This window comes from Oryza sativa, chromosome 3 (assembly GCF_034140825.1).
Source record: "Oryza sativa Japonica Group chromosome 3, ASM3414082v1".
Taxonomy (NCBI): Eukaryota; Viridiplantae; Streptophyta; class Magnoliopsida; order Poales; family Poaceae; genus Oryza; species Oryza sativa.
In genome coordinates, this window is record NC_089037.1 from 19,223,317 (window position 1) to 19,234,121 (window position 10,805).

A 10,805-nucleotide genomic window follows, 5' to 3' on the forward strand; every position below is an offset into this window, starting at 1 on the left:
ATCTGCCGGTGTGGCTTGCTGAGTACTGTGGTTGTACTCATTCTTGCTCAATCTTTCCCCCCCTTCAGTAAGAGAAGCTTTGGAGAAGAAGTCTTAGGTGGAGTCCTGGCTTATACCCCAGTTGAGCGCCTGTGAAGATGGAGCCATAGTCCCGCTAGTCCGCTGCTGTTTATTTTTGATTGTCAGGCCTTAAGTGCCTTTGTAATAATGTAAATATTATCGATATAATAAAGATGTGTCTTTTGTATCATGTTTGTGTGGTGTACCCCGACTTTTCCTGGGACGGGGATTAATACACTAGCGTTCGGGAAAATGCATTTTTCTCAGTCGCGACAGAAGTAAAGTGTATTAATTAGAGAATTTTTCTTCGGGATCCCCCCATTACATGGCCCTATGAGACTATTTATAGCTCCTATTACAGGTTCTTACTACTAGAGTTTTGGTTATACAGGGGAATTTACATGGTTACCCTTATGAAAGGGACATTTACATGGGTACATAGGGTAATTGAGGTTCACAGGCCCCTGATGGGCCGTCGGGCGATCGTCAGCTCAATAGCCCCTAGACTTGATGGGCCTGAAAGGCTTCTTCGGCCCTCGCGGGGGCGAGCTTGCTTTGGCGAAGTCGTCTCCCTTCGGCATATACTCTTCGCCCTGCATCCTTCGCCCAAGAGGCCTCTGGCTTGGCAGAGTACCCGTGCGATCCCTCGCCTCTCGCCGTCCTTGTTCCATAGTCTTCGTCATGGGGGGACTTCGCCCCGACTAACTTTGACGTCTCGGGCTTGAATCCCCACTCTTCGTATAGCTTTCAGCAGATTTTGGTCGAAGGGCCTCATGCCATACCACCAACAATGATATCCATCAAAACTATCCAAAATGCGAGAGGCAGATTACCATAGTAACTCTCGGTAAGCACTTGGCTGAGTGAGTTGCAAGTACTGTTCATGTACTTAATGATACCTAAGGAATTAATTTATATACGGAGAAATTAAACATAGTGCAGCCTGTTGGTCTGTGGCGTTGTGCTCATTTTTTCAGACCACCACCCTTTCCTCGATCTTACTTGGGCTAGCGCTCTTCGCTGGTCCAGCGAAAAGGAGATAGCAGTCGAGAGTCGAGATCGAAGGCCTAATTATTTTTAGAGAGCAATGGAACGAACATTGATGGGTATAGATCAGTCATTTAATTAGGTGTTGTTAGCTGCAGTTTAGTCTCATGAGTTTAATTATGCTTGTACTCCATCCGTTTCATAATGTAGCATTGTCCACATTTATGAAAGTAATTTTTATAAGACTAATGATGACAAAACTATAGAAATCTTTTATCAAACAATGATTTATCATAAAACTATATATTTATAGCACCGAAGTTATTATAGAACTACATATTTGTGGTGCAGTACTACAGATTTAATAATAAAGTTACCACAAAATCACATGTTGAGCATCAATTTAATCAGAAAACTTGGATGCTAATTATTCAAACATAACATTATTGCTAGGGATTTAAACCCTAAATTTTGTAGTTTTGGAATAATTTTATTATTATTATTAAATATGTAGTCTTAAGATATTTAGCCTTTTTACTCTTTTTAAAATTTGGTTGCCCTCATGGGTCGGTCAGTGAAACACTGCAGGATTTAAACGACAGCTAGAGCTATAATTTACCTTATCAGATCAAGTAGGTCCTGTCTGATTCATGGTTCGATGCTTGAACTATCTTAAGTTCTTGACACACATGAACGTTACAAAAGATTAGTATTTGGTGTGTAGAAGGGTCAACGCCAAGCCGGTTAATTAGTGCAACAAACTATGTGTTTGCTTGCGGCACGATTGCAGAGAGCACACCATCGTCATGGCATGAACACAAACAGACCCGTAGGCTTAATCATGTGTGTTAGGTGAAATTAACTTGATAGATTTGCAGTTCATTATCTGCAATTGACACGATAAATTACATCCTTAAACCTGCTGGCAATTGTACTTAGATAATGGTAGCGTATCCTCACAGATTTAGCACAGCTAGCAAGGCGGGAAGGAAACAAGAAAGCATTGGGATGCCATCATCTGTAAAGTACACAGCACAGTACTGAATCAATGGCAATCCATCCGTTGCCTCCCATGTATGCCTATTGTCTACTGTACTAACCAAGAAGACATGGAGGACAAGTCCAGCGCATGTACGCATGGTGCCCAAGAGGACAGATGGAGGATCAGATCATGGGGCAGGCACATGCATCCACATCCCTCAAAATCATGCCCTTGTCTCCAGATTCCCGGGCTTGGCTGTTAATGCGTGAGTTGTCTGAAGAAGCTCGCATCCCTCCAAGGCAGGCGGCATATATACAGTTCAGGATCATCCATTTCTTAATGCTACTTCATCATTCTGATCTCCAAAAGGGCCTTTCTCATCAGGACACCGCTGGTGATCCCCATCCGTGTCTCAGATTTATCATGCTAGCTGATTGGAGTCCATTGTCGCACGTGGCGACGATCGGGTTTCTTGGAAAGCTGGGGGAACATTGTTGGTGCTGGGTCACTAATAATTTAGTTTGATAAGAAAAGAGATGGAGAGAAAAATTAAGCCGGAAAGGGAAGGTAGGACATGCAAACATCTAAGTAGAATTATTCTGTAGTTCACATGCAATAAGTGCGCGTCATTTTTCAAATATCGAATTAGGTGGATTGGAATTAGCATCACTAATTAATGTGAAACACCGTTTATAGTTTAGGTTGATAACACCAATTAATTACTAACATACATCTCCCGTCAGAAAAAAAAAACAAAGAAAGAAAGAGGGGGGGGGGGTCATGTTATTCAGTTAGAGAAGTGTGATACCTGAAACTGAATGTCATGTTCAGTTTCAGACTTTAAGAGGAGGAACAGATCATCAAATTAACTTGAAGCTTAAGCTCTCCAGGACGACTGCATTTACTCATGGAAGTCGACAAGATCCCCAGATCCACAATGGTTATAAACAATCTTGGGTGGCAATTATTAATCAGTCATGTCATTCAACTAGATTGAGAAATAAAAGAAAGAAAAAAGGGGGTCCGTACTGTTGTAGTATATTCCTGAGTGGGGGAGGGGAGGTCTGTGATGTCAACAAGTTAGGAGCGAGGAGCATGATTCCAGGGCAGGCAGGCATGCACACATGTGAAGTGCCTTGGTTACTTTAGCTGTTCCTGTCTCTTGGTTCGGGTGATTCTTTCTTCCTTTCTGGTGTAGTGCCTTCCTTTAAATCTATTTCTGGATAGATACAACACAAGATGGATGCACACATATTTATAGCAAGTGGGGGTTGCTATGTCTCCCTGCTTTTCTAGTCTGCTTGACATTTTGTGGTGGGGGCATCATCCCTTTCACTCTCAAATGCTTCAGATTTCAGTCAATCCACACTGTAATCCCCATTGCTAGTATCTCTCTCTCGCTCTCTCTCCGCCTTTAAAATAGGCTCTTGTGGATTGTTGAGAAAGTTAAGTGCCCCTGTTGCAAGGTTCTTTGAGGCTTCGATCCCGATAAGCGTTCGAACTGGTCGGCCTCCACCTATTGTGAGTAAAAGCCACTCAATTCCTTTCTCATAGTTTCCATTTTCCTTGCATCCATCTATAAAGATAGCTAGGGTGCAAAATTTTATATGGTTGGTTTGTTACTGCCATGGCAGAAAAAAATTGAGCGTATGCATCCATCGAGAGAGAGAGAGAGAGAGAGAGCAATCTGTTGATCTCGCACTGTATTTTGCAGCTGTGATTTGGCTTCAAAGCCAGCCAAAAAAGGTCTAATTCTCCGGCCACAAGAAGATGTCAAGGTACCTGAAGCAGTACGAGAAGGAACACATGAAGATGGCCATGTTGAGGCAGGAGGAGACATTCAAGCAGCAGGTAAGATAAGAACACCACTCCATACTGAAACTTCCAAACTCTTGCTTCCTTATCCAGTACCGAACCTTCAGGCCTCAAGCAAATAACAGCAGCTTTGTTCAGGTTCAGGAGCTGCACCGGCTGTACCGAGTACAGAAGCTACTGATGGACGCCGGCTCTGCAATCACAATGCAAGGCATCAGTTGCATACCTGAAGACGATTATCATGCAGAGGAGAACGAGGCAGGGTCGAGCAGGCCATGGCACACCTTCCCTGGGAGCGACAATGACAAGCCACAGGCTCACACTAGTGTTCTTGAAGAGAGCGAGCTGGACCTGACGCTAGCGATCGGGAGGACGACGACGACCAAGAAGGAGGCGCCGTCGTCTAGCGTGGACTCGAGGACGAGCAACTCGTCGTCGTCGACGGAGTCCGGCAGCACCAACTGCAGGGCGGTGATGCCGCACCGGCCATCTCGGTTGGGGTCGTCGTCGGCGGTGAAGGTTGTTGCTGGTGGCCCCGGTGTTGGGACGACGCAGCAGCATTTGGACCTGGAGCAGCAGGACGCGCTGAAGCAGCCTCCTTGGCTCCACCGTTGTCTCAATTTGGCACGATAAGAGGATGTATAGCACACAACTTCTTAATTTCTTGCCGTGTCATCCCTTTACTATTCTCAATCATGCTTGCTGCTCGCCCTCGCATTTCTCGATCGTTTGTCCTCACTTTACTTCACTTTTTTTTTTACTTCTTATTTTTTTTACTTCCCCACCACCGTCATGATTAAGAAGTCGCGCTCAGCAGGGGAAAGAAAAAAGAGTCGTGCACCCGGAGCCGACCCGCTTGATGATTCCAAGCCTTATCGTTTTCCTTATATAAAATCAGCCGCTATAAAAATTTAAGTTTCAGACTTACTTTTGCTGTTGATAACTAGCCGGCGGCTACAAGTCGTCGGATAGTTATTAGCGAGTACTAGTTGGTTGGCAAGATTAGTTAGCTTGCTGCTTGCTCCACCATTATAATTTGTGAGATATAAATTATAAATTTATAATTGAATTAGGGCTACTACCTATCTCGGGGGTCTGAATCAACACAAAAATTCGTTGTCTTTAGATTACTTTACCGCAATCTCACGTATAGCTTAGTCCCAACGTCCACCATACTATATAGATACCGTAGTCAGGTATAAACTGTTGATAGTAGCGTGCCAAGTAGGGGGCTTGATGAAAAAAGTTTCGACGAGATGGGTACAAGAGACGGATTTTCTAACAATGGCCTCTATAATCAGCTTGGCCAGGGCGGTCCAACCCAGCTGATGTTCACTCTTCTGCATGTTGGATCCGTCACATTCCCAGTCTTCGCTGTTACGTCGTTGTTAGTATTTCTTACGATCACAGACAAAATCCGCAAGCGCACGGATATACCGATGTAGCACTTCTCCTACGGAGTATTCCAAGGGTATCGAATCCAAGAGAACATGTGTGGTCAGATCTTCCTCCGGTTCATCCAAGGACACCAAGCAAATGATAAGCCAGGATAGAGAGGATTTAATAGTGAGAAACATTGTTAGGGAAAGCTTAATTTTAATCCTAATGCAATATTTCAGGCACTGGCAACCCGCAGTTCCCAGATGTCGCTCTACTACGTACCCGGACAGGGAGGACTTAAGTGATCTCGAGGGCTGTCACCACCTCTACACCCACCTCAAACATACTGTGGGATACGCAGCAATTACTGGATAATAATTACCTAAACACCACGTCTAAGCAATTACTATCTACTTTAGTGTTTATAACTCACTAAAGCAATCATTATATTTTAGTTGATTATAGTGAACAATAATCCCGTATGCTACTTCGGAACTAACCAAGAGATAATTCTCACAAGATAAATCTAAATTACTCAAGAAGAATATTATATTGAATTCACAGTAATAAACAGAATAAAAGAAATAGGGGAAGATTACTGACAACTCCGGAATTCTTCCGACTCCTACTCTACTCCCTTCCTTCCTATTCTAGTATACAATATAGTACAATAGAGCCTCTTATAATTCAGCTCAAGCTTGGAAGTATGTGTGAGAGTGAATAAAGTGAGGTCTATTTATAGGACAGGTATGACGGTTGTGAGAAGGGGAAATGTCCGAACTGCCCCGCAACCGTCTTTGGGAGAGCATCTGGAGCGTCGATGCCAAACCCTAGGATCAACGGCGATCAGAGGGGTTCGCCCGAACCTAGGCTGGGCCCTCCTGGCCTGGCCTTCGGTCTATGGACTCCCTGGGCTCTTCTCTATCCATTTCTCAGAGTTTTGGGTTAATTCACTGATGTTTTGATGAAGTTCACAACCCCTCCTTGTATAGATATATAATTCTCCTCACTTTAGTCTAGGTTTCCTCCCAACATCAGGGTATATCATCTACATACAAATATACACCAACACTTGTGGAATATGTGAGATTAAGCACCTATCACTATGTTGGATGTTTTATTATCCGAACTTTATGCAGATGTTGGCGGTATAGAATCGACATTTAACAGCCGCCAACAGTCGTTGATCTACCATCCGACTTCCACCGAGAACAAGGAGCCGACTGCGAAGTCTATTGGGTTTACTCCCACATCGGTAATTGAGGATGGGGGAGCACTTTTTAAAAGGTGGAGGGAGTCCTCACCCATCAGACTAGTTTTTTGGGTTGTGTAGGCCTGAGACCTAAAGTTGTGGCTCTGGTTGAGCCTGTGGTGGAGCAGGCCCAATATGACCGGGTGGCCCATGGTTGGTGGACTGGGCTGCGCACTCTAACAAGTAATATCAGAGTCCAGGTTTAGAACCTGGAACAATTTCCATGGGTCACATGATGGGGGAGGCCAGGTAACAAGTCTTCAGGGTCACATGGGTTAATGTGACATAGGAGATTGTTGGGCCCGATGTGTGACGACGGTGGAGATTGTTGAGTTTAGTCTCACATCGGTAATTGATGATGGGAGAGCACGACTTAAAAGGTGGGGGCAATCCTCACCCATCAAACTAGTCTTTTGGGTTGTGTAGGCTCAAGACCTAGAGTTGTGGCTTCGGTTGAGCCTGTGGTGGAGCAAACTCAATGTGACCTGAGTGGCCCATGGTTGGTGGGCTAGGTTGCGCACTCTAACAAAGTCCAATCACAAGATTAGGAAGAAGTGGTGCCCCATTAACAAAACGAGTTCTCACTCTCTAGATGGGTGCAGTGTTATGCTGAAGGACAAAACTGGATGCAACGGTTGCAAACTTGATGATACTCAACGCATCTCCTCATACAAATTATGCCCCATCGACAAGACCTGAGTGGCCCATGGTTGGTGGGCTAGGTTGCGCACTCTAACAAAGTCCACTCACAAGATTAGGAAGAAGTGGTGCCCCATTAACAAAACGAGTTCTCACTCTCTATATGGGTGCAGTGTTATGCTGAAGGACAAAACTGGATGCAACGGTTGCAAACTTGATGATACTCAACGCATCTCGTCATACAAATTATGCCCCATCCACAAGACAAAATGCGTACTTTGACAGGGTTTAAGGTATTCATCAAAGTTGTCGAATCCATGACCTCGTCTACGTCGGCCAGTTCTTCTCCCAAGCATTGTCTGATCCACTCCCGATGACATCAATCCATCAATTTGGGATCATACGATGATATGTCAGATGACTTAGCTTGTTTGGTCGGCTATCTGGGACTAGACCCCCATGAACCATCTATTCTCCATAGTCTGGATCCGCTCGAGTCCTAGGTCTCAATTCATACCGTAGGGTGAACATCGTTGAGATCGTGGACCTAGCGTCCCGTGACGACATTGTTGACGGTCGTTATCGATTAGTTTCGACCGTCAATATTACTAAAATAGAGGAGAACTAGTGGTGCTTGCAATGCATATATTTGTTAGAATAATAATATTCCATTAGTATTAGGTATACTAACCTTTTGCAGAGAATGACAATAAAGTGGAGGAGAATCGACATCAACTCAGACGATAAATCAATCGGACGATGTCGAGAACCAGACTTATGTATGAATGGGCCAAGAACTCAAAAATAACACGACACATTGGGCCAAAATTCACAAGTCTACGGAGGAGGACAACAAAGGAGGCCGCCAGCCAAAGATGGGCTGGGTTGGGCCAGCCCATGGTGTTTCGACCGAACCCCCCATAGCTCCGTTTGATCCAGGGTTCTCCTGGACGGCTGAGATGGCTCCCCAATGACGGTTAGAGGGTATTACCGACAATTCCAACCGTCACAACCGTCATTGGGAGGCTATAAAAGGAGCTCTCATCCTCACTTCACTCACACACCTCAAGCAATAGCTCTCTCATTTCTCTCAAGTTTAGTTTAGTAGTATCTAGCTGGTGGAATAGGAATAGAGTAGAAATCAGGAGTCCGGAATCCTTAGGAAGAGTTCGGGTATGGCTCTAGTAGCTTTTCTCTTCTCTTTTGTAAGCCTTGTACTTTTACTAGAATACTCTTCTAAATATATTTATGGTATTGAAATACTTTCCGAGTATATGAGTACCTACTTTACATTATGTTCATGTTATGCTGAATATACGGCTAGCTTATCTGGGAGATGCTTTGGTGCGGGTATAGTGTTTCCTTATGCAATTACTCTATGTCATGACGATGATATTAGAGTAGTACGTGGTAGTTTAGACGTGGTGTCTAGATTACGGGATATCATTATTTAGGGTTATATATTGCGGATGAGAGGTGGGCCGCTGATGGTGACAGCTCAGTACGGGTATTCCTCCGTGCCGGTATATAATCCTAAGTTAATTCCCTGGGAGGGTATTCCTCCGTATTTAGCCCCGGTTGTATGGTCATGACGGGCTGTCGTAAGGAACTCAGCAGTCAGGGGTGGCTTCTCGAAGTACCAGGAGGGTATCGGATAGAGGGTATTAGCTAGTATATCGGTTAACTAGAATGTATGTATACTATGTATATTAAAAGTATAGGAATTGATTTTTGAAGTATAGGAATAGATTTTCTCTCTTTTCTTTCCACTTAGCTTAGATGATATATTATGAGAATGAGTAGTTAATGCTTGTGTGTCACTCTACCCTTGGATTATCTTAACCCCTACTTAGAATATGATTATCACAAGTAATATATAAATTATTAGTCAAGTTTTCTCTACATGATCTTCCCACGGGATAAAATAAATACGATACCCTTGGAATACTCTCAGGTGAAATGCTACAATGGTATATCCGTCCGCTTGCGGATGAACTCTGTAACCATAATATACCAGAAGTATTTCTGCGCCATTGTTGGGAATTATATTTCTAGTAATATCGTTAAGAAATACCAACAAGCATTTCTGGTGCCGTTGCCGGGGAAGATTTATAATAGTGATTACTTGAACTAATACTTTATTTTTACCTTTGTATAATCATTTTCCTTTGCAGGATAAACCTTGGTTGTTTTTACTTTTTGTTCTGAAAACAGGTTAGTGCATGACTGGTTTCAATTTGCCGGAAAACTTCAAAGAAAATCCAGAAACTTTCTTTCGGAGCGTTAGGCCGCGAGTCGTTGCTCCGCAGAAAACTCTACCAATAGAGAAACCAGCCATACCGGCGCCACCAACCTTCAAGACTATGGCTAACAAGACTCTCCGCGAGTTCGCTGCTTTCTCTGCTGACAATTTGGCCATTTGGCAGCTGGTCAACATAGGGGACGTGGATTTCGACTTGAAGTCCAGCCTCATCACGATGGCGCCGGCTAGCTCATTTTGTGGCAAGCCTAATGAGGATGCCAATGCTCATTTGCAATAGTTCCTGGAGATCTGTAGCATGTACACCATCAAGGGTGTCAGTCCTGACGCCGTCAGGCTACCACTGTTTTCGTTCTCCCTTCTCGGGAGAGCGAAGCAATGGTTCTATGCCAACCGTGCTGCTGTCAACACCTGGGATAAATGCTCTATAACATTCCTCTCGAAATTCTTCCTGATGGGCAAAACCAATGCCCTTCGTGGAAGGATTTCATGTTTCCAGTAGGCAAGCGATGAGTCTATTCCTGAAGCATGGGAACGTCTGTAGGAATTCGTGGCCGCTTGTCCTTATCATGGGATGGACGACTGGCTGATCCCGGTTGACTTCGTGGTGCTGGACATGGACACGGGGAAGGAGACACCGCTCATCCTGGGACGCCCATTCCTTAGCACCGCGGGAGCCAACATTGACGTGGGAACGGGGAGTATCCGTTTCCACATCAACGGCAAGGAAGAGAAGTTTGAGTTTCAACCGAGGATGGAACAATGCTCCATGGTCAGAATAAAGTACGGGCTGAACCCAGAGAATATTCAAGTGGTCGAAGTGGAGCCACCCAAAATGGACAGCCTGGTGAAATTCATGCAGAATTTCCTAGAGAAGGAAACAACGATGCCTAGGAACCGTTATTGGAAGACGCCGGTAAAACCACCCATACCAGCCAAGAAGATAGAGCAGCCGACTCAGAAGAAGCCGTCTTCCACACCAAAGCCAAGGAATGTGTGGAAGGAGAAGCCAAAGACGCCCGCTCCATCACCTCCGGAGACGGGTGGAAAATCCACGAACTGAACTGGATGGAGGTACAGTCTTGCACGTCGGACTTTAAATGACACGACCTTCACCAACAGGTAAATTGGTATGTATCCGCATATTTGCTTTCAACAATTTGAATTTTTGTATCATCACATGTTTGAATTTCAAAGTTGCATATAGGATTTTTGAATTTTGAGGAAATTCTTCAAATGAATTTTTCAGAGCAAACCAAAATAAAATTTTCAGTGAAAATTCGCTGTGCCACGACCACACTGACCGTTGGAACCCAACGGCCGAAAGCGGGGACGGTTGGGCCCACCATGGGTTCGGCCAAACCCATTGGTTCGGTCGAACTAGCCAGGCCAACGGTTGGCTGCCTCCTTCATTGAGGCAACGGCTAGTG

The 10,805-nt window shown here is 44.5% G+C and overlaps 1 protein-coding gene, 1 long non-coding RNA gene and 1 other non-coding gene across 3 annotated transcripts; 1 reads left to right on the forward strand and 2 right to left on the reverse strand.

Moving 5' to 3' along the window:
- Nucleotides 1-3,555: 3,555 nt before the first annotated feature.
- Nucleotides 3,556-4,278, reverse strand: LOC136355526 (uncharacterized). The gene is made up of 2 exons (XR_010739795.1): nucleotides 4,129-4,278; nucleotides 3,556-4,037 (listed from the first exon to the last, which is right to left on the reverse strand). It is a non-coding gene; the product is annotated as an uncharacterized lncRNA (long non-coding RNA).
- On the forward strand, nucleotides 3,744-4,561 carry LOC4333220 (uncharacterized). The gene is made up of 2 exons (XM_015773590.3): nucleotides 3,744-3,880; nucleotides 3,983-4,561. The coding sequence occupies exons 1-2, from the start codon at nucleotides 3,800-3,802 to the stop codon at nucleotides 4,475-4,477; spliced, it is 576 nt and encodes a 191-aa protein (XP_015629076.1). The 5' UTR covers nucleotides 3,744-3,799; the 3' UTR covers nucleotides 4,478-4,561.
- A 5,283-nt stretch (nucleotides 4,562-9,844) lies between these two features.
- On the reverse strand, nucleotides 9,845-9,951 carry LOC112938480 (small nucleolar RNA R71). Its single transcript, XR_003241679.1, has one exon. It is a non-coding gene; the product is annotated as a small nucleolar RNA R71 (small nucleolar RNA).
- Between the last annotated feature and the right edge of the window lie 854 nt (nucleotides 9,952-10,805).